The sequence below is a fragment of the Bos indicus x Bos taurus genome, chromosome 19, assembly GCF_003369695.1.
Source record: "Bos indicus x Bos taurus breed Angus x Brahman F1 hybrid chromosome 19, Bos_hybrid_MaternalHap_v2.0, whole genome shotgun sequence".
In the NCBI taxonomy this organism is placed as follows: Eukaryota; Metazoa; Chordata; class Mammalia; order Artiodactyla; family Bovidae; genus Bos; species Bos indicus x Bos taurus.
The window spans coordinates 22,540,590-22,564,271 of NC_040094.1; the positions used below are offsets into that span (position 1 = coordinate 22,540,590).

General features: G+C 37.6%; 1 protein-coding gene and 1 non-coding gene across 2 annotated transcripts in view; both read left to right on the forward strand.

Moving 5' to 3' along the window:
- The window catches only part of CPD (carboxypeptidase D), a 72,089-nt gene that overhangs the window by 33,728 nt on the left and 14,679 nt on the right, over positions 1–23,682 (forward strand). The window contains exons 3-13 of the mRNA XM_027519292.1: positions 1,237–1,379; positions 2,296–2,465; positions 3,616–3,965; positions 4,905–5,096; positions 7,259–7,426; positions 11,842–11,951; positions 16,159–16,261; positions 16,745–16,887; positions 19,000–19,169; positions 19,347–19,670; positions 21,841–22,036. Of these exons, the coding sequence (XP_027375093.1) occupies positions 1,237–1,379; positions 2,296–2,465; positions 3,616–3,965; positions 4,905–5,096; positions 7,259–7,426; positions 11,842–11,951; positions 16,159–16,261; positions 16,745–16,887; positions 19,000–19,169; positions 19,347–19,670; positions 21,841–22,036 (2,069 nt within the window). The remainder of the gene's footprint in view (positions 1–1,236; positions 1,380–2,295; positions 2,466–3,615; positions 3,966–4,904; positions 5,097–7,258; positions 7,427–11,841; positions 11,952–16,158; positions 16,262–16,744; positions 16,888–18,999; positions 19,170–19,346; positions 19,671–21,840; positions 22,037–23,682) is intronic.
- On the forward strand, positions 17,221–17,292 carry TRNAC-GCA. The gene has a single exon. It is a non-coding gene; the product is annotated as a tRNA-Cys (tRNA).

A 23,682-nucleotide genomic window follows, 5' to 3' on the forward strand; every position in this document is an offset into this window, starting at 1 on the left:
CATCTGTAAAATGGGTGAAATAGCAATACCCGCATCATAAAGTTGTTGTAAAGACTAAATGTTAATATGCGTAAAGGTCATAGAACAGAGCTGGTTTGCAGGGAAGAACCAATTCTGACTCCTTGTCGAAACTGTTTCTTTGACTTGCTTTTTGTTGCTTTTGTTATTATAACATACATACTGACCTGCCTCAAAGGACCCTGTCCCTCTTTCTGACTGTTAAACTAAAGTGCCAGGCTTCCCAGTGGTTAAGAATCCCAAAGCAAAGGACACTGGTTTGATCCCTGATCCAGGAAGATCCCACATGCCCTGGAGCAACTAAGCCTGTGCACCACTCCTGAGCCAGCACTCACTCTAGAGCCCATGAACCACAGCTCCTGAGCCCACATTCCATAACTGCTGAAGTCCAGGTGCCTGTAGCCCGTGCTCCACAACAAGAGAAGCCACTGCAATGAAAAGCCTGGGCGCTGCAACAAAGAGTAGCCCCTGCCCACTGCAACTAGCAAAGGCACATGCGCAGCACAGCCAAAAAATAAAAATAAATACATGAATAAAATCTCAAACTGAAAAAAAACCCAAAAAACCCAAAGTGCCTTTGTTCAGCTCTGACCCTGTCAGATAATCTGACCCTGTCCACAGAAATTAACATATCCCTTTCACTGGCTGGCCCATTCCTAGAGATACTTTGCAAGACTGATGGCCCTTTTTAAAAACTTTACTTCCTCACTGCCTGTCCCTCTTTATTGTGCCTTTTGACTTTAGTTCCTCACCACTTCTCTGGTTCTGTAAGAGAACCTGGCATCCAGACCCCAGCAAGATGGTTATTTTGAGACAGTCTGCCATCTTCTCTGTCTGCCAGCTTTTCAAATAAAGTTGTCTTCCTTGCCTCAACAATGTGGCAGAGGGAGCAGAGGGAGCAGAGGGAGCTTGGACTCAGTAACACTGGCATATAGTAAACATTCAAATATAGAGCTGTTATCATTATTACTGTTATTATTAATTGTTATATTCATGCTCTTTATAGCTGTTTACCTGTCAGTCAGACACATTTCCTTTATATATATTCCTTTCCAGTGTGTATTCCTTTTACCTTCCTTGTTAGTCTCCTCTGTAATTCAAGAGCCTTCTCTGATTTCAAACTACTTAATGAAAGAGAGTTTATATAAGCAGAGATGGCTCTGGTCTTTTTGAGAGTAGAATCCTGAGAATAAACTTACTTTTTCTTCCATGTTTCAGGTGGTATGCAAGATTATAATTATGTATGGGCCAATTGTTTTGAGATCACGTTAGAACTATCCTGTTGCAAGTACCCACCTGCTTCACAACTTCGACAAGAGTGGGAGAACAATCGTGAGTCTTTGATCACATTGATTGAAAAGGTAAAAGCAGCTATATGGAAGGGTGGGTATGGAAATAATTGATTAAATAGGGGGGAAATTTGTGTATATGAATAAGTCTATGCTAGATACCCTTTGTCTTTTTTTATTATTTAAGATGATAGATAATCTTTAGAAAGTATTAGAATCTATCAGAACATACTCTCAGCCTCCATTACCCTTCCCCTGAGCTCTTTTCTTCTGGAGAGCTTCCTTTGTCTATCTTACAACACTTCTACAACTTGAAGTAATTAGGAATTAAATAAATAATTAGCAAAAGTTGTATCATCAGATTCTTCCAACGCCATGCGATCATATTTGCTAGAGAACCTGTACCAGCATATGAACCACAACGTAAGTTTAACTTACGTATCAGGCAGGCTAATATATTATTACATATACCAGAAATCGAGGGCTCCCAGGTGGCGCTAAAGAACCCCCTGCCAATGCAGGAGACCTAAGAGACACAGGTGCCATCCCTGGGTTGGGAAGGTCCTGGAGGAAAGCATGGAAACCTGCTCTAGTAGTCTTGCCTGGAGCATCCCGTGGACAGAGGAGCCTGACGTAATACAGTCCATAGGTTTTCAAAGAGTCAGACACGACTTAAGTGACTTAGTACGCACGCACACATCCCAGATATTATCAATTGTATCTTGTTGAGAAAAGCAGAAGTCTAGCTTTGAGAAGAGGGAATTTCAAAAGTACTTTACCAGCCTAGGTTTCAGATGACTTAAGTTTCAGGATTTAATCTTTTTGGTCTGTATTTTATTTTAACTTGGAGGGATTGAAAAATGTTTCAGAGGGCTAGAGGAATAACTTTATTTTCGAGAAATTCTAGCATCAATGCAGAGAGGCTATTCTCTCTTGCCTTCCAAATTGACTTTCTCTGAGCAGTCTATGTTGATTCTTGTTTTTCTAGGTCCACATTGGCGTTGAAGGATTTGTTACGGATTCAGTAACAGGAGCTGGCTTAGAGAATGCAACTATCTCAGTGGCTGGTATTAATCATAATATCACAACAGGAAGATTTGGTGATTTCCACAGATTACTTGTTCCTGGAACTTATAACATAACAGCAGTTTTAACTGGGTATGAATTTTATCTTTCAATTTGTTAATATGGTGTATCACATTGATTGGTTTGTGTGTATTGAAGAATCCTTGCATCCCTGGGATAAACCCCACTTGATCATGGTATATGATCCTTTTAATGTGTTGGTGGATTTTCTTTGCTACAATTTTGTTGAGGATTTTTGCATTGATGTTCATCAGTGACATTGGCCTATAATTTTCTTTTTTGTGTGATATCTTTTTCTGCTTTTGGTGTCAGGGTGATGGTTGTAAAATGAGTGTGGGAGTGGTTCTCCCTGTGCAATTTTTTGAAAGTTTGAGCAGGATGGAGTTAGCTCTTCTCTAAACATAACTAGATAAGAATTTAAACTAGACTCTTAAAATGTCAAGCTTCTGTTTATATCTAGACAGAAATACATTTGGGGAGATCTTACTATATCTGGCTTTTGTTTTTCCTTGTTTTCTGATTTTTTCCCCCCTTTTGTAATGAGAAAATACTACAGTAGAGTCTTTTGTCACATTAACTATACAACTGGATATGAAGCATAGTTGTAAAATTGGGAGGAAGGAGTTTTAAAAGCTCAAGGCTAATTGAAAACCAGGGTAGAAAAAACTCAGGACTCTACAAAAGACACTTTTGAAGAGCTGTCTTACCATCAGGTTTCTAATACACAAAATGAGTGGTTACCTATGCCCTCTGGAAGCCTTTTTGTAAGCTCATTTTGCTAAGGATTTACCTGTAGCAAATAAATTATCTTCAATTTTGAACTTTCCTATTTGGTAAAGTAGTTGAAATGTCAGTTTGATAAGGTGCTATGAAGAATTGGATCATTTATCCCTACTTTGAGTATTGTAGGAATGGTTACAAATGGATCAACAACCTCCATTTTTCATTGTATTCTCTTCTTTGAATATAACTTTTTATAAGCATTCTGATGTGTGGAACCTGAAAGGATGGTAAGAGAAATAGTTCTTTAAAGACTTAATCTGAGATGCTTTATGAAATAATATCCTAAAAGTCTTGAATTTGCACATTTCTCTTTATTTGATTTCATTTTTGAGAGACAGTGCAAGAGTATGAAAAGGCTGTTGTGCTTTTATAATGTTAAAGCATTGTCTGTTTCAGTTTAACTCCAAGCCCATCTACTTTTTCGAATTTTTCTTTTCAGATATATGCCACTGACTGTTAATAATATCATAGTGAAAGAAGGACCAGCCACAAAGGTGAATTTTCCCCTACGACCAACTGTGGCTTCAGTAATCCCTGACACAACTGAGGCTGTAGTAACGGCTAGCACAGTTGCTACACCTAATAGTCCTCCTGGAACACAGTCTACCCACCAGCCAATTCAACCACAGGACTTTCACCACCACCATTTCCCTGACATGGAAATCTTCTTGAGAAGGTTTGCCAATGAGTATCCTAACATCACCCGACTTTATTCATTGGGAAAATCGGTAGAGTCAAGAGAACTTTATGTAATGGAGATATCTGATAACCCAGGTGTCCATGAACCAGGTAATTGGTGTAGTGTCACACATAATTTCAGTACTGCTTCTCAGAGCTGTGGGCTATATTTCTTTGCTTCATCTAGAAAGGTCACCTGTAGTATTTATAACTGGATTAAAGAAAATGGAACCAATCTTCTGCTAGGAAAAAAAAAAAGCATTTGATAATCCATATTATGCACCATGGGCTTCCCTGGTGGCTCAGATGGTAAAGAATCTGCCTGCAATGTGGGAAACCGAGACCTGGGTTCGATCCCTGGATTGGGAAGATCACTTAGAGAAGGGAATGGCTACGCAGTCCAGTATTCTTGCTTGGAGAATTCCATGGACAGAGGAGCCTGGCAGCCTACAGTCCATGGGGTCACAGAGGGTCGGACACAACTGAGCGACTTATGTATTATGCACCATATTTAGCATACTACACACACAGATTAGATTATTCCTGCTAGAAGTATTTTTATTTTTGTAGCATATGATATATGTATGTATATATATATATATATGCTGTTTAGTCGCTAAGTTGTGTCTGACTCTTGCGACCCCATGGACTGCAGCCTACCAGGCTCCTCTGTCCATGGGATTTCCCAAACAAGAATACTAGAGTGGGTTGCCATTTCCTTCTCCAGGAGATCTTCCTGACCCAGGAATCAAACCTGAGTCTCCTGCATTGGCAGGCAGATTCCTTATCACTGAGCCACCAGAGAAGCCCTTCTATGTATATATACATATTCATATATATATATATATATATATATATATATGTTTACTTTGAGCTTGCTACCTGACATGTAGTAGTAACAAAGCTGCTTTATAAGATGCTTTTTCCTGTTTCTTTTGTCAAAATATAGCTTACATTTTTGGTTCAAGGTCTTTGTGTATTGGGTGAAAAGTGAGCAAGTCTAGGATGAATGAAGAGGAAAAAAGGTCTTCCATGTAATTCTGTTTTCAGGTGAACCAGAATTTAAGTACATTGGAAATATGCATGGAAATGAAGTGGTTGGAAGAGAACTGCTACTGAACCTCATCGAATACCTTTGTAAGAACTTTGGTACAGATCCTGAAGTAACAGATTTGGTTCTTAACACTAGAATTCACCTTATGCCATCCATGAATCCTGATGGGTATGAAAAGGCCCAGGAAGGTAAAGAATAGTTGTCTATTAACGCTTAATCATTTTGATTATCATTCAGTTCAGTTGCTAAGTCATGCCTGACTCTGCGACCCTATGGACTGCAACATGCCAGGCTTTCCTGTCCTTCACCATCTCCTAGAGTTTGCTCACTCATGTCCATTGTTTATCATATGGCATAATTATTTGAGCATAGAAAATAATTTGAACTGGTTGTTTCCCTAAAATTTCTTCTTGTTTTAGTCTTATAATTTATCATTGGTTTTAGCTTTTGTATTCTTTTAAGATAGGCTAGTTTATTCACCAATTATGCCATCAAGTGTATATTTAATGAAGTCTCCACTTTGGTAATGGTTCTTGTTTACTAAAATAATGTAAGATTTTAATAAATTGCTCCATGTTAACATTAATTTTTGTTAAATTATTTTGTTGGGAACCTTATTTAATAAGTGAAAACTCAAAGCAAACTTTTTGACTCCCAGTTCTACTCTGCATGTATATGTAGTCTAAACCTGCTGAGTTACTGATTTCCCATTCCTCTACCTTCCCTGGGCTAGCCCGTCTCTGCTGGGGCATCACAGTAAGGGCAAGGAGAGCAATTTTATTACACGGGCCACCTTATGCAGAACACTGCAGAGTGAGAATCCATCTTTTCCTAACCTGTGGTTCCTTCCAGACAGTGATACCAGTGAATAGAATAGATCCCACAATATGAATATGCGGCCACATGGTTTGTTACTGTCACTGATTGAACACTGAGAGACTGGATTAGTGAATGACTGGGCCTGGTGGGCTGTAGTCCATGGGGTCGCTAGGAGTCGGACATGACTGAAGCGACTTAGCAGCAGCAGCAGCAGCTACTGCTACTGCTGCTAAGTCGCTTCAGTCGTGTCTGACTCTGTGCGACCCCATAGACGTCTGGCAGCCCACCAGGCTCCCCCGTCCCTGGGATTCTCCAGGCAAGAACACTGGAGTGGGTTGCCATTTCCTTCTCCAGTGCATGAAAGTGAAAAGTGAAAGTGAAGTCGCTCAGTCGTGTCCGACTCTCAGCGACCTCATGGACTGCAGCCTATCAGGCTCCTCCATCCATGGGATTTTCCAGGCAAGAGTACTGGAGTGGGGTGCCATTGCCTTCTCCAGCAGCAGCAGTGACCTATATATCAGTACAATAAAATCCCCCTCATATCAGTCCTGCCCACTTAATACTCTGATCACATTGTTGTATGTGGATTATTGACAATTGAGCAATATTTTCATATAATTTGTATGATTGGGCTTTTTCCCCCCTCAAAGTATGATGAAAGGCAGAAATGAAAGGATAATGGTTTTACCTTCCTATTCAAAAGATCTGGAAGAGATACATTTTTTTTTTTAAACATAAAAACAGTGTGTTTTAATCATGTTACCTAACTGAACTTGGGTCCACTCACCTGCCGCACAGCAAAGCCAGTTTACTAACACCAGGTTGCCATGAAGTAAAGTATAGGACTTATTTTATTTGCAGACATCAAACAACGATTATGGGTAGCTTATGCTCAACAGACCCAAACTCCTCTATGGCTTTCAGGGAAGGGTTTTTAAAGGCAACATCTGGGGTGATGGTGCACAGTGCATGACTTTCTTCAGGTTGGTGGTGATGTAACAGGATGATGTTTCAGGAATCTTAATTATGAGCTGTCTCAGTTGAAGGTTGACCAGTTGGTTTCAACCAGTCTGGGGTCTACATGCTTGTGCTCAACAGAGTCGTCTTCCCCTACTAAGTAGGGGCCTTAGTTCCTGCTGAACAATTCAAGGAGATGTGTCAGATTATATGTATCCTGGAGGAGGAACTAGGACAGTTTTATCCTGAACTGTTGTCATTACTTTTTTGGCTTAACTTCTTTTCCTTTGTTTCTGAATTTCCTCACTTCCCTAATTAGTCATTGCTTGTGGATCTCGGAGAAGACCTCAGAAATGAAAGTCTTTTCTCTGCAAACAAGAATCGGGGCATGCAGAGGAGCTTTTGTACCTGGGAAGGCCTCACAGGGTCCTGCTCAGTTTCAGCTGTAGTGTGATAGATCGTAGTGAAGCCTGATGTGTTCACACTTAACTTTGAGTTAAGATAGCTGAAGTCGTTTGTGCTGGATTACAATGTAAGTGAAATATAGCTTACATTTGAATCTTTTATCATACAGGAGATCTAGTAAGTGTAATCGGCAGAAACAACAGCAACAACTTTGACCTGAACCGGAATTTCCCGGACCAGTTCGTTCAGATCACAGAGCCCACCCAACCAGAAACTATTGCTGTGATGAGCTGGATGAAGACCTATCCATTTGTGCTGTCAGCAAACCTGCATGGAGGTAACAGCAGTTTGATATTCCACTAATTAATTCTTGTTGCGAGCATTTGAAAATCCTGGTGGAATTTTATGTGTTTATTGTCTTAGGCTCTATTAAAGTGGGTATCCTGTTATTGCTTTTATGGCAGACAACAACAAAGGTCTTTTCTCATTACTTTTTAAGCCAGTTTCCTGGCTGTTTTCCCCTCCCGCCCCCTGCCCTGTCCCCATATTCCTCTGTACTCCCTCTTTCCATCACCCCCGCTTTCCTCTTTCTGTCTCTCACTCTCTCCCCACTTCCCTTTTCCTCCTCCTCCCTTCCTCCATTTCTCTCTCACCTAGTTCTTCAAGTGGTTTATGTTTATTCCTCACAACTGTTTTATATTTATCCCTTTTCCTGGGAATTTGGTAACATGTTCTTTGTCATTCATAAAAATTAAACACTAACAGATCCAAATGTTAGTTCTACTTCTCCCTAAAGTTTAATAAGCCCTTTTATGTAGGTTTAGATTTTGACATTCTGTCTTTCATCTGCTGTGTATTTAACTGCAACACAGGGACCTCATTCTTATGTAGTACCTGAGTTTATACACTTCCATATAATTCAGCCAGAATTTATCAGTTGAATAGGATGAGAGGTCAAGATTAAAAATCATTACAATGTCCAACTATGGTTGTGTAAATAAGTGTCAATACCCAAGTACCCGAAAACTTATGTCTACATGTAAACTTATATGTGGATGTTCATAATAGCAGTACTCATAATCACCAAAATATAAATAACCCAAATGTTGACTTACTGATGATTAAATGAAATATGCTATACAATTGAATGTTATTTGGCAATGAAAAGGAAAAAAGTACTGATGCATACGACAACATAAATGAGCCTTGAAAACATTCTAAGTGATAGAATTCAATCATAAGAAACCATATATTATATGATTACATTTTAATGAAATACTCAGAAATAGGCAAGCCCATAGAGACAGAAAATAGATTAGAGGTGGGAGAGAAGGGGTCACTGCTAATGGGTATGGATTTTGTTTTTGTTTTTGTTAAGTAATGAAATGGTCTGTAACTAGATAGTAGGGATGGTTGTACAACCCTGTGAATATATGGAACAACATTGAATTTTATACTTTAAATGGATGTATTGTACAGTATGTGAATTATATCTCAGTAAATTAAAAAAAAAAAAAGAATGACAGTATTAACACCAGGGGCAATGCATAAGAAATTTACTGTCAATATTTGTTAGACCATACAAGAAGGTATCAGTTGAGATTTGATGGCGTATAGATTAACCTGCCTTTCTAGAAATGACAGTATATGTTTAAGGATATTTGTATTTAAGAAGTAAATCAAGATTCCCCCAAAATGGCTTTGAAAGTTTGCCAACAGTAGGATAAAAGTCTTTTATAACTGGTAATCATGGACAATTCTCAAAGACCCAAATAGGAATTATGAAGTTACAGCCTGGTTAGCAATTTTTTTTTTTTTTTGCTTTTTTTCTTACTTTATTGATTGCATACCATGTGTGACAGAAAATATTTTTTGTTTTGAGCTTTTAAAAATATTCTCAGAATACATCAAATGTCATGTTGACTAAATCTGAAAACATAATTCTAGTTACATTCCAGTGAGAATAATTTACATATGTACACATGTGGTATCAAGACCTTGGCATGGTGGGGGATACATCTTTAATCATGTAGATATGTTTCTTTCCATGACATATTTCATTTCCTCATCTTTAAAATCTTTAAATGAGTTTTGAAATCTTGGCAAAGAAATTTAACAGAGGAATTCTTTGCTGCCAACTTAACAATTTACAAGGATTTTGAAAGAATTTAGAGAAAAGTAAGATTTCCTTTTGTAAATTTTGTTAATTTTTATTTAGGTGAAATTCATATCACATTAGCCATGTTAAAGTAAATAATTCAGTGACATTTAGTGCATTCACAATGTTGTGCCATAACCATCTCTGTTTTGTTAGAAAACATTTTCATCTCCCCAAAAGGAAACCCCTTACCCATGAAGCAGTTGTTCCTATCCCCAAGCCCCGCAAGCCCTTGGTAACCATCAATCCACATTCTGTCTCTATGGACTTGCTTGTTTTGGATATTTCATAGGAATGAAATCATACAATATACGACCCTTTGTGTCTGTCTCCATCCACTTGGCATAATGTTTTCAAAGATCATTCTCGTTGTAGCATGTATTCGTACTTTATTTCTTTTTATGACTGAATACTATTCTATTGTAGGTATCTACCATAATTTGTTTATCAGTGTATCTGTGGATGGATATTTGGGTTGTTTTTATTTCTCACTGTTACCAATAATACTACTGTGCACATTGGCATACAATATCTGAGTCCCTGTTTTCAATTCTTTGAGGTTAACCTGTGTTTGGCTTTTTGATGGAAATGCCAACATGTTTAGCTTCTTGATGAACTGCCAAACTGCTCCACAGTAGCAGTACCATTTTACGTTCCCATCAGCAATATATGAGGGTTCTGGTTTTTCCACATCCTTACTTACCTTGTTAATTTGTGGTTTTTTGATTGTGCCATTTTAGTGGCTGAGAGGTGATATCTTACTGAAATTGAGATTTGTGCTTCCCTGATGACTAATGGTACTGAGCATGTTCTTGTGTGCTTCTTGGTCATTTGAATATCTTATTTGGAGAAATTCCAGTTCAAGTCTTTCACCCATTTTTAATTGGGTTTTTCATCTTTTTGTTGAGTTGCAGGATTTCTTGACATAGTCTGGGCTCTAGACACTTATCAAATTGCTTATTTGCACATATTTTCTCCCATTCTATAGGCTATATTTTAACTTTCTTAATGACCTCTGATGCACCCTTTTTTTAATATTGATGAAGTCAAATTTATCTTTTTGTAAATTTTGTAAAAACTCATGCTTTTTGTGTTGATACTAATAAATAAACTTTTATAGGAATATCCTAAGTCTTTTATGACATTTTTTTTTGGCCTTAGAAAATAAACCATTTGAAAGGCAGTATTAAGTAGAAGTTGACTTTTTTCAGTTGTAATTTTTAAACCCGAGTCATCAATTCAGGGTGAAATTTAGAGAATTTTTTGGAGTAATTTGTCTAAAAACAGGTGTTGAAGTACACTTACCTTATTAGAACTGTTTTGAGAAATAAAATGAGTGTTTATACTTGTTTCTTAAAGAAAAATTTTTAAAACAGATGAATGTTTGCTGGCATTTGTTACCACAGGATTACTTCATCTGGATTCAAGTTGAGTATGTTCCTTCACTTCCGCATGCAGGAAGTGGCATGACAAAAAGGCAAAATGAATGGCCTAATGAAGGCAGAATAAATGGACACATGGACAAATGAAATTCATGTGAATAATAGGAAGATAAGGGGTTTGATTCTTTGGTGGGGGAGTAGGCTCAGGGCTCCTGCCAGAGAAGCATCCTAATGGCTTCATTTCCTATGGGTACCATGAAGGAAGTTGACATCCTTTCTGTGTGTTTTAAAACACACTTTCTGTACTTTAGGTCATGAAAAAACCATATGATATAACTCCAGTTGACAAATTTATAACATGAACATAAAAGAAATTTTTAGCATTTGTTTCTGGGTGAAGGTCGGGACTAGTTCTCCTATCCATAAGTTGTTTGCTGCTGCTGCTGCTACTAGGTCACTTCAGTTGTGTCCGACTCTGTGCGACCCCATAGATGGCAGCCACCAGGCTCCCCCGCCCCTGGGATTCTCCAGGCAAGAACACTGGAGTGGGTTGCCATTTCCTTTTCCAACGCATGAAAGTTAAAAGTGAAAGTGAAGTCGCTCAGTCGTGTCGGACTCTTAGCGATCCCATGGACTGCAGCCCACCAGGCTCCTCTGTCCATGGGATTCTCCAGGCAAGAGTACAGGAGTGGGGTGCCATTGCCTTCTCCGAACATAAGTTGTTTAGCATCTCTAATTTAGACTCCACATCTACAAAATGAAGAGGGTGGGTTCATTGGACTTCAAGAGTTCTTTCTTATTTTAAAATTCTTTGAGCTTATAAATGTCTGAATTTACCAAAAAAAAATCAAGTTTTGCTCACATTTTCTGATCCTTAGTATTACAAAAGTGAAATTGTTTAATTAAGCCTGTATACTTCTGATTTCAGTTCTAATGTGTAAATTATGCCTGTGAGTTCAGGTAAACTCCCAAGACCTTTCCAGTTAATGCAGCCTTTAAGTGTCATGCACAGCTGTTTAATATTAATATTTTATTTATCTACTTTGATTTTCTCCCAAGGAAGTTAACAACTTTTTCATTTCTGTTAAGGAAATTAGTCTTGGAAAATTGCATTGGTGTCCTTTCCCTGGCAGTATTGTGAAAAGCTTACTTTCTGTTAATGCTCCATCCTGCAAGAAATAACACAATACATTTTCCTCATTTCCCTTATAGGTACTTTGGTGGTTAACTACCCTTTTGATGATGATGAACAAGGCATTGCCACATATAGTAAATCACCAGATGATGCTGTGTTTCAACAAATAGCACTTTCTTATTCCAAGGTAGGCTTGTGCTCAAACATGAAATGTTATAAAAGTTAATTTTTCGTTAAAAGATGCATTAAGACAAAGCCCTACAAGTCTCAGGTCAAGTGCTTTCTTCTCTGTTAAGCCTTCCTTTTTTCCTTGCAGACCACTTTACTTCTTTTTCTTCTTTGTTTCCCACCTCACTTTTAAATGTGCTGCATGTGGTCTACAGCCATACCACCCTGAACGCTCCCAGTCTCGTCTAAATGTACTTAGCGTGTTTCCCCATTAGCCTTTAAGCTCACGTAATGTCTTTTCATCTATAGCTTTTAGCACAGTACCTGGAATGTAATAAACTAATAAACTGCTAGTTTATTTCATTTGACAAATACTTAACTATAAATCTCATAAAGTAGTCTGTGGTGGGGTGGGGTTGACAAGTTACAGCTCTAGGACAAAATCCAACCTACCACCTGTTCTTGCAAATAAAGTTTTATTGACACACAGCCACATCCATTCTTTAAAATATTGTCTGTTGCTGCTTTCTCAGTCAACATTTGAACATAAGTCAGTGTAATTTACCACATTCACAGACTAAAGAAGACAAACACTACAGTCATCTCAATAGATGTAGAGGGCAGAATCAAGTCATTGCAACAGAACCTTCTGAGTCTGTAAAGCCTAAAATTTTTACTATCTGGCTCTTTACAGGAAAAAAATTGCCAACCTATAGTCTAAGGTATTTAAGCACCCAGTAGTAACATACTACAGGGAGCAGGTAGAAATTTCTGTATTTTGTAAACTTCCTATAATGAATATACGTTACTTTCATAATCAGAAATGTTGTATGAAATTTTATTTTAAAAATTGTTATTGAAAACATGTTAAAAGTTGAGGCTTGGGAACTAGGCTTGTTAGTTTCTGGTTTTGGTCTTACTATTGACTCAGTCTGTGATGTTATTGGTCATTGATAAGTGAAACTTACTACTGCAGTTCTGCACTCTCCAGTCAGACCCTTCTGTCATTTTGCTTTTCCCACTCCCTCATTCTATACAAGGTGAACTTGTGAGATTGTTCAGAGTTTCTAACAGGGAGTACGTGTCTTATTTCACTTTAAAGTATAGTTGTCTTCGGTTTGGACATGCCATTTTACTGAAATAATTTTTTTTTAAATGAGAAAACTTCCAAATCATCAAAGTAGAAACTAAGAGATAAAATTTTATACGTGTCCCCATCATATTCTGCCCATTATTATCGTTCCACTTTTCACCCTCTTTGTAACTTTGCATTCCTTAGCCTCTTTTTATTTTCTTTGACCTTTAACCCTTTTGATTTGGTTTCTTTTCTACCCAGCCTAGACCCATGGACATACCTTTCAGTGATGGGTCTTAGGATCTTTTATGCCCTTTTGACATATCTGCCTTGCCAATGGCCAACCCTTATTAATTATAGTCATCTCTCTGATACATCCCAGAGAAGTCACACAGTTATGGCAGTTGACTACAATATGTATATATAGTGCACTTTAACTTCAGCCTAGCCCTCCGTTCTCCCCAGCAAGCAACTTGACTCCCTGGCTCATTTCCCGCTATGGTGATTCTGAGCCTTTATCCTCTACTTGAGCCTTCTAATCCCAGCTTTGTTTGTCTTTCTCTCTGTGGATCACTTTGCCTTGAACTAAAGCAGAGCTGTGAATAATCTGACATGCATTCATTCCGATTCTGTCTTCTCAATTATTGTTCATTTTACTCATATTCTTCATTTTTTTCTCCTAATTTTTAAAAAATTGAAGTACATATGATGTGTAATATTATGTGTTACAGGTGTATAATATAGTGATTCACAATTTTTAAGGATTGTGCTCCATTTATAGTCATTATAAAATATCAGCTATTTCCCTGTGTTATTCAGTATATCCTTGTAGCTTACTTTATACATGGTAATTTGTACCTCTTAATCCCCTACTCCTGTATTGCCCCTCCCTTTTCCTCTCCCCACTGATAATCACTGGTTTGTTCTCTGTATCTCTGAGTCTGTTTTGTTATGTTCACTAATTTGTTGTATATTTTAAATTCTACATATAAGTGATATCATACAGTATTTGTCTTTCTTTGTATGATTTATTTCGAATTAGCATAAAACCTTCCCAAAATCAATGAAGACAAAAGTGGGAAGTTTAAGGAAAGGCAGGCGTTAAGATGATTCAGAATGACCACCAAGCAGTGAATGTGCCCTTAATCTGAAACCTAAATCTGAAAATACTAACATAATAACTGGGCAGGTGAAAGCAGTGGAATACATGGAGGAGGTTTCAAAGTACATACAAATTAAAGGATCTGGTGTATTTAAAGGGATAAGCACAATTTAAAAGGGCAGGTGGTGGATTTTAAGGAAAATCTTCCAAACACATAGCTTCTGGGAGAGAAGAAAAGCAAAAAGAAAGGAAGAAGTGCCTGCCCTTTGACAATTAGTGAAGAGAAAAGAGAAAAGGGTCAAAAAATGGTCAAATGTTATATGTCAAAATAGGAAATGATTGGTGATTTCTGGCTTTATATTTTTCTTCTTTTTGCTTGCCTCAATTTTCTAATTTTCTACAATAACTTTTATTATATTTTAAGTATAATGAAATTTAATTTTAATTCAATTAAGTGAAAGTGAAAAAACAGCTATAGAATGTGACAGATCTCAAGGGAAGAGAAAATTTCAAGCAGGCATTTGTGGAACACTAGTGGTATTTGAATAAAATGTAGGTTATTTTAGTTCATAGTATCATACCAATATTAGGGCTTCCCTGGTGGCTCAGACAGTAAAGAATCTGCATGTAATGTGGGAGACCTAGGCTCAGTCCCTGGGTTGGGAAGATTCCCTGGAGGAGGGCATGGCAACTCACTCCAGTATTCTTGCCTGGAGAATCCCCAAGGACAGAGGAGCCTGATGGGCTACAGTCCATGGGGTTGCAAAGAGTCGGACGCAACTGAATTAGTTTTTTTGTTTTGATCAATGTGCTATGATTATATAAAATGCTAACATAGGAAATAGTGGATCAAAGATGTATAAAACTCAGTACTATTTTTGCAGCATTTCTACAAGTCTTAAATTAGTTCAGAAGAAGAATAAGAAACCTGAATAGTTTTCACTTGTCTCTACTTCCTTGTTGTTCTCTCATGCCTCAGTTTCTTGTCATCAATCTTCCACCTACACTGTTTCATCTGGAAGTGCCACCTCAAAGGTCCCCAGAAGCCTATTTTAAACTTTAACACTCTTGTCTTCTCCCTTTGTACACATATACAACATGTACATAAATATTCCAGTAATCTAAAGTAATAACTTTCATTTGATAGTAGAGTGGTATAAATGGTAAGCCTGTAAATGGTATGTTAAGTGTATGAAAGGGGATTGTTTTGTGTATTTTAAAGTTAAATGGTTAATTCTCAGTGGGGGGAAAGTAAGAAATTATTTATCTCTTTATACTTTTCTGTACTTTTTATTTTCTATTTACAAAAGAGAGAGGTGAAGTTTTGACCATCTTCCAGAGCTAAATTTCTTCAGGAAAATTCCCCTGTCACTCTAGTCAGAGATAATCTTTCTCTCCTCTAGCTTTCAATAGTGTTTATTTGTGCCTCTATAGAATTTTTTTTTTTTTACTCCGTATTGAGCAAACAATTGCACACATGCCGTGCTAGACACTGTTGGAGACTGAGGACACAAAGACACGAACTGTTTCAAGGAGCAGGGTATTGTGTTTAGGGAAGAAAAAGGTGAACCAGTTGTAGCAGAATAAAATAACTACAAAGAACAGAAGGGCTGCCTCAGTCCCTAACAAGTCAGAGAAAGATGCTTACCTGTCCTTGTTTGTGAACTACCTTTTAGGGACTTTAAGCCTCTTGAGATCATGAAATGAAAGTATGAATATGAACAGTTTGGTTTTGCTTTTGAGAGGGATTGGGTTGGATTTTTATATTACTTGTAAACACAAGTAATAAATGAAGCCTTCAGTTTTCTTTTAACAGAGCATAAACTGTTTAATTTTGGTTTTAAAAAGTAGGTAGTAAATCCATATAGTAAAAAATCAAAGTGGCACAGAAAGCTATACATTGAAAAGTCTCTGCTTCCGTGACTCCATCCACCCCAACATATACCTTATTGGTAACCACTCTTATTATCTTTCCTTATCCTCCTCATGTTTTTTTGATGCAGATACAAACAAATACAAATAAAGATTCTTTTTTTTTTTTTTTTAAAGGAAAACTCACAGATGTTTCAAGGTAGACCTTGTAAGAACATGTACCCTAATGAGTATTTTCCTCATGGAATAACAAATGGAGCCAGTTGGTACAATGTCCCAGGTAAAATTCTTTTATATCAAGGCCATGCGACTTGATGGATTTTCTGTCCTCCCAATGGTACTGCTTGTAACTGAGTTTTTAGTTTTGAGAAATAATCATTCTTTTAAAAATATTTTATAATTAGTTTAAAACATTCAAATTACTTTTTCAACAATTTTTTATATTTGGTGCACTTTGAATTTTGAATAAAATTATTGTACTTGATGAAAATGTTATATTTTCCCTCTGGCTATTATAAAGAACATTAGATGGGCTAATTAGAAGAGTGTAAGCTACACTTGAATTCTTTCTGAACATGAAAGTACAGATGTTTTTCACCTGTACCACAAGCATAGAAGCGCTCTTACATGAACACATTATTGGTGTTCAACTATGCTGATAAAAGAACGAATTTGACTTTTTACTAGGAATGTTGCTTACCTTTGGGATCTGAGCTAGTTAGAACTTCTTCAGAGTAACTAATTTAAAGTTTTTATCCTTCAGGTGGTATGCAGGACTGGAACTATTTGCAAACAAATTGCTTTGAAGTGACTATTGAACTAGGTTGTGTGAAATACCCATTTGAGAAAGACCTGCCAAAATTTTGGGCACAGAATCGAAGATCCCTAATCCAGTTTATGAAACAGGTGACTATTCAGGAGTGACATCGGAAATTTCTCCCAAGAGCAAGATTTCTGTTGTGTACATATGGTTTTCATGCATTGATTTTGGAATACACCTCATTGGAATTCCAGCTTGACCTGTTCATGTTTTAGTAATTTATTTAGAAGATTTATGGATGTAAATAAGTTTATTTTTATGTGTGGAGAAAAGTTGGAAAAGATTAAATGATGTAGTGATGATGTTTTACACTTAATGAATAGTGTCACTTTTTACCCTTGTCTTTATAAAAGGCTAATATAAATTGGATACACACCTAAAAATGTGTCAAGTGATAAGCAAGCCCAGCATTTTAGGCTTCCCTGGTGGCTTAGTTGGTAAAGAATCTGCCTGCAATGCAGGAGACCCAGGTTCGATCCCTGGGTGGGGAAGATCCCCTGGAGAAGGACATGGAAACCCACTCCAGTATTCTTGCCTGGAAAATCCTGTGAACAGAGGATCCTGGTGGGCTGCAGTCCATGGGGTCACAAAGGGCCAGTTTCAACTGAGTGACTAAGGAAGCAAAAGATGGGCTATAGGGTGAATGTGGGTTTTTTTCTTTTGCCATAGAGTTACTGTGAAATGATTAGTTTTCTTTTGTCTGGATGGATGTGCATGGTAGCCAATAGGTAAAGACTGTAAAAATATGCTAATAATGATGAAAATTATTAGGATAATCTGAGTACTCCTTTGTGCCAGTACTTTTCTGAGTAAAGTGGCATAAAGGTTGTGAGTTTATATACTAATGGGCTTCTCTGATAGCTCAGTTGGTAAAGAATCTGCCTGCAATGCAGGAGACCCCGCTTCGATTCCTGGGTCAGGAAGATCCACTGGAGAAAGGATAGGCTTCCCATGCCAGTGTTCTTGGGCTTCCCTGTGGCTCAGCTGGTAAAGAATCTGCCCGCAATGTGGGAGACCTGGGTTCAATCCCTGGGTGTGGAAGAGTCCTCTGGAGAAGGGAAAGTCTACCCACTCCAGTATTCTGGCCTAGAGGATCCCAAAGAGTCGGACACGACTGAGTGACTTTCACTTTACATACTAATATCTTAGAACACTTTATTCTGAAATTTTTTAAACATTAGGAAAAATTGTAAGACTAACACAATAAATACTACTCTTCTTTTACCTAGGTTTAACAGTTTCTACATTTGCTGCATTTGTATTTTTTATATACATACACATAAACATACACACATGTATATACACATATTTTTGCTGAACTATTGCAGTATAAATTGCAGGTGTTATGATATTTATCCCTAAGTATTTCAGAATATTTAAAAATAGTCTAAAAATAGAGTTAATTCTCCTACCTGACATCTCCAATTGCTATTATCTCACCTAAGAAAAGGGCTCCCCAGGTGGCACTAATGGTAAAGAATCCACCTCCAGTGCAGGAGATCCAAGAGATACAGGTTCGATCCCTGGGTATGGGAAGATCCCCTGGAGGAGAGAGCATGGCTACCCACTCTAGTATTCTTGCCAGGAAAATCCCATGAACAGAGGAGCCTGGTGGGTTACACTCCATAGGGTCTCAGAGAGTCAGACACGACTGAACTGACTGAGCGGAGCAGAGAGAGAGCACCTGAGGAAATTAACACTTACTCCCTACACTGACTGATACTTAGTCCACATTCAAATTTCCTCCTTATTGTCCTCAAAATGTCTTTCTATAGCTGTATTTTAGAACCACAATCTTGTCAAGATTCATGCATTGCATTTGGTTTGATTATTACATCTCTTTACTCTCTTTGATCTAGAGAAATCCTCTATTTTTTTAAATCACGTTTCCTTTTTAAAGCCGTCAGGTCAGTTTTCTTGTTGAATGTCCTATATTCTGAAATTGGTGCTGAAGTTTAAACAGTTGTTTATATTCCTCATGGTAAAGACAAATATAACTTCTGAAAAATTAGCCTTTCAGAAAATAAAATGTTTTATTTAATGGATGGTTACATTTAGCTTTACTCCAAAGTCCTGAGTTTCTGTTTGTTCCACACATTTACGTTATTTAAGAATCTGTTATGTTGGATGTGAACTCCCGAAATATCTAGATGATAATCTTTATCAGTAAAATCTGGATATCCTTGTGCTTTGTCCAGGTCCATCAGGGTGTCAAAGGATTCGTCCTAGATGCCACAGATGGCAGAGGTATATTAAATGCCACCATTAGTGTTGCTGAAATTAATCACCCAGTAACTACTTACAAAAATGGAGATTACTGGCGTCTCTTGGTTCCAGGAACTTATAAAATCACCGCATCTGCTCGAGGGTGAGTTACTGGATGCTCTGAAATTGAGTGCTTGAGGATGAAAGAAACAGCTCTATTCTGGAAGATTATCGCCAGAAAGCCCTATAGAGGCTAAGCAATCTTGAGTTTCCCTGTCTTGCCAGGGCTTGGGTACTCCAGCTGCAAATGTGTGACTCTGATCTGTCTACTTTATTGCAGGTATAACCCGGTCACCAAGAATGTGACTGTAAAGAGTGAAGGTGCTGTTCAGGTCAACTTCACACTTGTCCGATCTTCAACAGATTCAAACAATGAATCAAAGAAGGGCAAGGGGGACAGTGCCGATACTGATGACGTCAGCGATCCGACCACTAAAGAGTTTGAAGCTTTAATTAAAGACCTTTCAGCTGAGAACGGTTTGGAACGCCTCATGTTACGCTCCTCCTCAAATCTGGCTCTTTATCGTTACCATTCATACAAGGACTTGTCAGAGTTTCTGAGAGGGCTTGTGATGAACTATCCACTTATTACAAATCTTACCAAGTAAGTGTTACTGACTTTTTTTTTCCTTTCTTTCTCCTTCCTTCCTTTATTCTTTTTACAGAGGTTACATTCAGCATAAACCACATTAAATGGTTCTTGTAATTCATTTAGAAACATTTGGGTTGAATGTATAGAGTTGGCGTTAACTTATTTTGAAAGAGATATTTGCTTGGAGATCTTTCTAGCAATGAATCTTGGAAACTTTTACAAGAAACACTGAAGCAGAGCTACTTGTTAGTTCAGTAATGTGTGGCCTGTACCTCCAGAAAACGTAAAACCACTCTTTCTAATGATTACTTTGATTTCAAAACCCTTTCCACTTCTCAGCTGCAGATTTTATGTTCTGAGTAAATATTATTTAGTTTTATTTTGCTAGGGGCAAGGGATAGGTTTAGAACTATGAGCTCACTTGTCAGGAATAATGTTTAACCTTTTCTTCAAAGTAGAAAATGAAGTTTGGTTGGCTGTCATTTTCTGTACTTTAGTCTCTGCTCACAGTTACTGTTCCCCAAAGCCTTAGGGGCTCATGTAATTAAGGGTTCTGAGAAAACATGCGGTACTGGCTTATGTGAAACTGATGACTAAGATAACTTTTACCTTCATTTCACTGTGCTTCTCTGCTTCACTTTCACTGTTTCAGAATTATTTCCTTGACCTGTTGATTCCTATTGTTTGCCTATTGTAGGGTCTTTCCATTTTGCCCTGAGCTTAACAAGTCTCTACTCCGAACCAAACGAACATTATCTAGCCTTTTACTTTTCACTTTTTTTCCTTCACTGTTTCTTTTAATTTTACCAGTAAATTTAGTTTCTCAAATTCTGGTTTATAATGTTTGTGCTTACAAAGGATTTTACTTTTGCACATAAATTGCACATATTTACTTTGGCAATTACCAATTACCTGTGGTATTGGAGAAGACTCTTGAGAGCCCCTTGGACTGCAAGGAGATCCATCCAGTCCATCCTAAAGGAGATCAGTCCTGGGTGTTCATTGGAAGGACTGATGTTGAAGCTGAAACTCCAATACTTTGGCCACCTGATGCAAAGAGCTGACTCATGTGAAAAGACCCTGATGCTGGCAAAGATTGAGGGCAGGAGGAGAAGGGGACGACAGAGGATGGCATCACCGACACAATGGACATGGGTTTGGGTGGACTCCCAGAGTTGGTGATGGACAGGGAGGCCTGGCGTGCTGTGGTTCATGGGGTCACAAAGAGTCGGACAAGACTGAGCGACTGAACTGAACTGAACTGAAATTACCTCTCTTCCACTGGAAGATACCAATTACCTCTCTTCCTCAACTGATCTTGAACTTTTCTGCCCAGGTCATGTTTTAATATGGTCCATCTTAGTGCCATATAGAGGTTAAAGACTTTCTTATTTTAAAATAAAAAAAATTGGACATTGTTTTGCTTTCCGTTTACTTAGTCAAGTTTTTTAACCTTTAAATGCAATTCAGCATGCATTTTTTGTTAAATAGTCCCCCCCTAATGTACAATATCTGCCCATGGTGGGATGCAAGACAGTTTTAGGTGGCCCTCCAACAGTTACTAAGTATCATTAAATACCTTCATGTGAAAGCAGTGCTTTGTCTATTCTATTAATCCTCAGTTTAGTGCCAATTTTTTTTTTCTAACTCTTAATAAGTCTTTCTTTATATTAGAGAAAGCAGGGCGTTAAAATTAGTTTTGCTGTGATTCTGGTACTGCATTTAAAATATAAAATGTCTTATTCACATAAATTCATTTAGATCTTAAAAGTAAGATTTTATGCATTTGTGTATATTTAGAGGTTTCAGTAATAAAAATTTAAGTGAGTTAACTTAAGAGACATATGCTAACTAAAGAAATAATATAGATTATAGAAGATTGGGTAAACATCACGAAGATGACCGAGGAATGACTGGACTTGAAGGAATGCAGTTCTCAATCATAGTCATTCCTAAATCTGATAGTATCTCACATCTGTTTGACTGTCTTTGACCAAGGGAACCTAATTTTCTTAAAGTATTCTGACACAGAGATTTATTCTTTAAAGATTTTTTAAGACTTTTCGAATTTTGTTCTCATTTCTGTTTTTAAAATCTGTAAGGCAGCATTAACAGTAATCAAGTAAGGCAGCAATCAAGTAACTTGATTACTTACTGACTTTTTGATTCTGGTTTTCGACAGTTTGGGACAGAGTGCTGAATACCGTCACATTTGGTCCCTTGAAATCTCCAATAAGCCCAATGTATCTGAGCCTGAAGAACCAAAGATTCGTTTTGTTGCTGGTATCCATGGCAATGCTCCAGTTGGAACTGAACTTCTTTTGGCTCTGGCAGAATTTCTCTGTCTGAACTACAAAAAGAACCCAGCTGTTACACAAGTAAGAGAATAACCTGTTTTGACATGCTTTAAAAGGATAAAGCTCAATGGCTTACTGATTGTATACTGATACCAAGGCATCATTTTTTTAAATTTTAATTTCCTGTTAGATTTTTATACAGTGGTACTTCTAATGTCATTATAAACTTTACTCTTTAAAAATGGACCTTGGTATATAGTTGTTAATAGTGTCTATTATATTTCTTTGTATATATTAAGAGCCATAGAGGAAAAGAAAGAATAAAGATTTGCATTCAGTCCTCTATTCCTTTACCTTACCCTTCCATTCTTTACTCACAGTGATATACACTCTAATTGGAGGGACTTCCATTGCCAGTTATTTACAGTTAGGGTACTATATTGAAAAATGAGGTGGAAGAGAAATAGTTTTTCTTTTCATGTAATAAAGATGAAAGTATTGGATGCTAAGAGATTTTAGAAAAAGTGATACAGCAGTGCCAGCTTCAGTCATCCATGACTAGAGACTATACTGCTGGTCCAGAAGCTGCTCAGATTTATGAGTAAACAGCCTAGTTTCTGTGTTATGTTAGAGAAAGGAAGGAAAGAGTGCGCCTCTGTTTAGAACACTCACTAATTGGCAATGTCTGTATAGAACTTAGGAAAGGGAAAAGCAAGTAGTATTTGTTTAATACCTACTATGTTGTAGGTATTTTACATATATCATAATTTAATCCTCAACCCTGCAATTATGTTACCTCCATTTAATAGATGTGAAAACCGAGGCAGAGATATTAGATAACTTACAGGAGGTCACACAGCTGCTAAGTGGTAAAACTGGGATTTAAGCCCAAGTGTGTGTCACTGGAAAGCCTATGCTATTCTGTTTTACTCTACTGCCTCCACTGAGAGAAATTTGGAAAGAATTGATGTCATGATTAGGATCCCATGATGTGGGATTAGGTGAAATGAACGTAAATCAGACTTGATCAAAAAACTTTGAAAAAAGGAGATCCCATTGACTTCTTTCTGTTTTCAGAGATTTTGTTGATGTTGTTGTTTCAAAATAGGAGATTACCTAGGAGAGTGGTTCTCAACCCTGTCTACACATTGAAAAATCTGGGAAGTTTCTAAAAATCTCAGTGGCTGGGCTCCATTCCCAGAAGCATCAATATTCCTTTAAAAGCTCCTCAGATTATTCTATTATTTGGCCACAATTGCTACCTACTGATCTTATGGTTATGAAAGGTACAACATCTACCATGAATTTCAAAACTCCTAGTTTATAAGATTTTGCCTCACTGGTCTAATTAGGCTTTAGATTGCGTTTCCCAGGTAGCTCACTGGTAAATAATCCACCTGCCGTGCAAGAAACAGGTTTGATCTCTGGGTGGGGAGATCCCCTGGAGAAGGAAATGGCAACCCACTCCAGTGGGTTGCCTGGAGAATCCCACGGACAGAGGAGACTCGTGGGCTACATTCCATGGGGTCGAAAAAGAGTCGGACACAGCTAAGCAACTAAACAACAACAATGCTTTAGATTGCCATTTGTTTTGAGCTAAGTGTCAGAATGGTCTGGAGACTTCAAAGAAACAAATACGTAACCAGAGACCTGTGGTTAACCCCAAACATATATACTTTAGGAAGAAAATCTCTCTCAGGGGAAAGATTCTAGAATAAATTAATTAA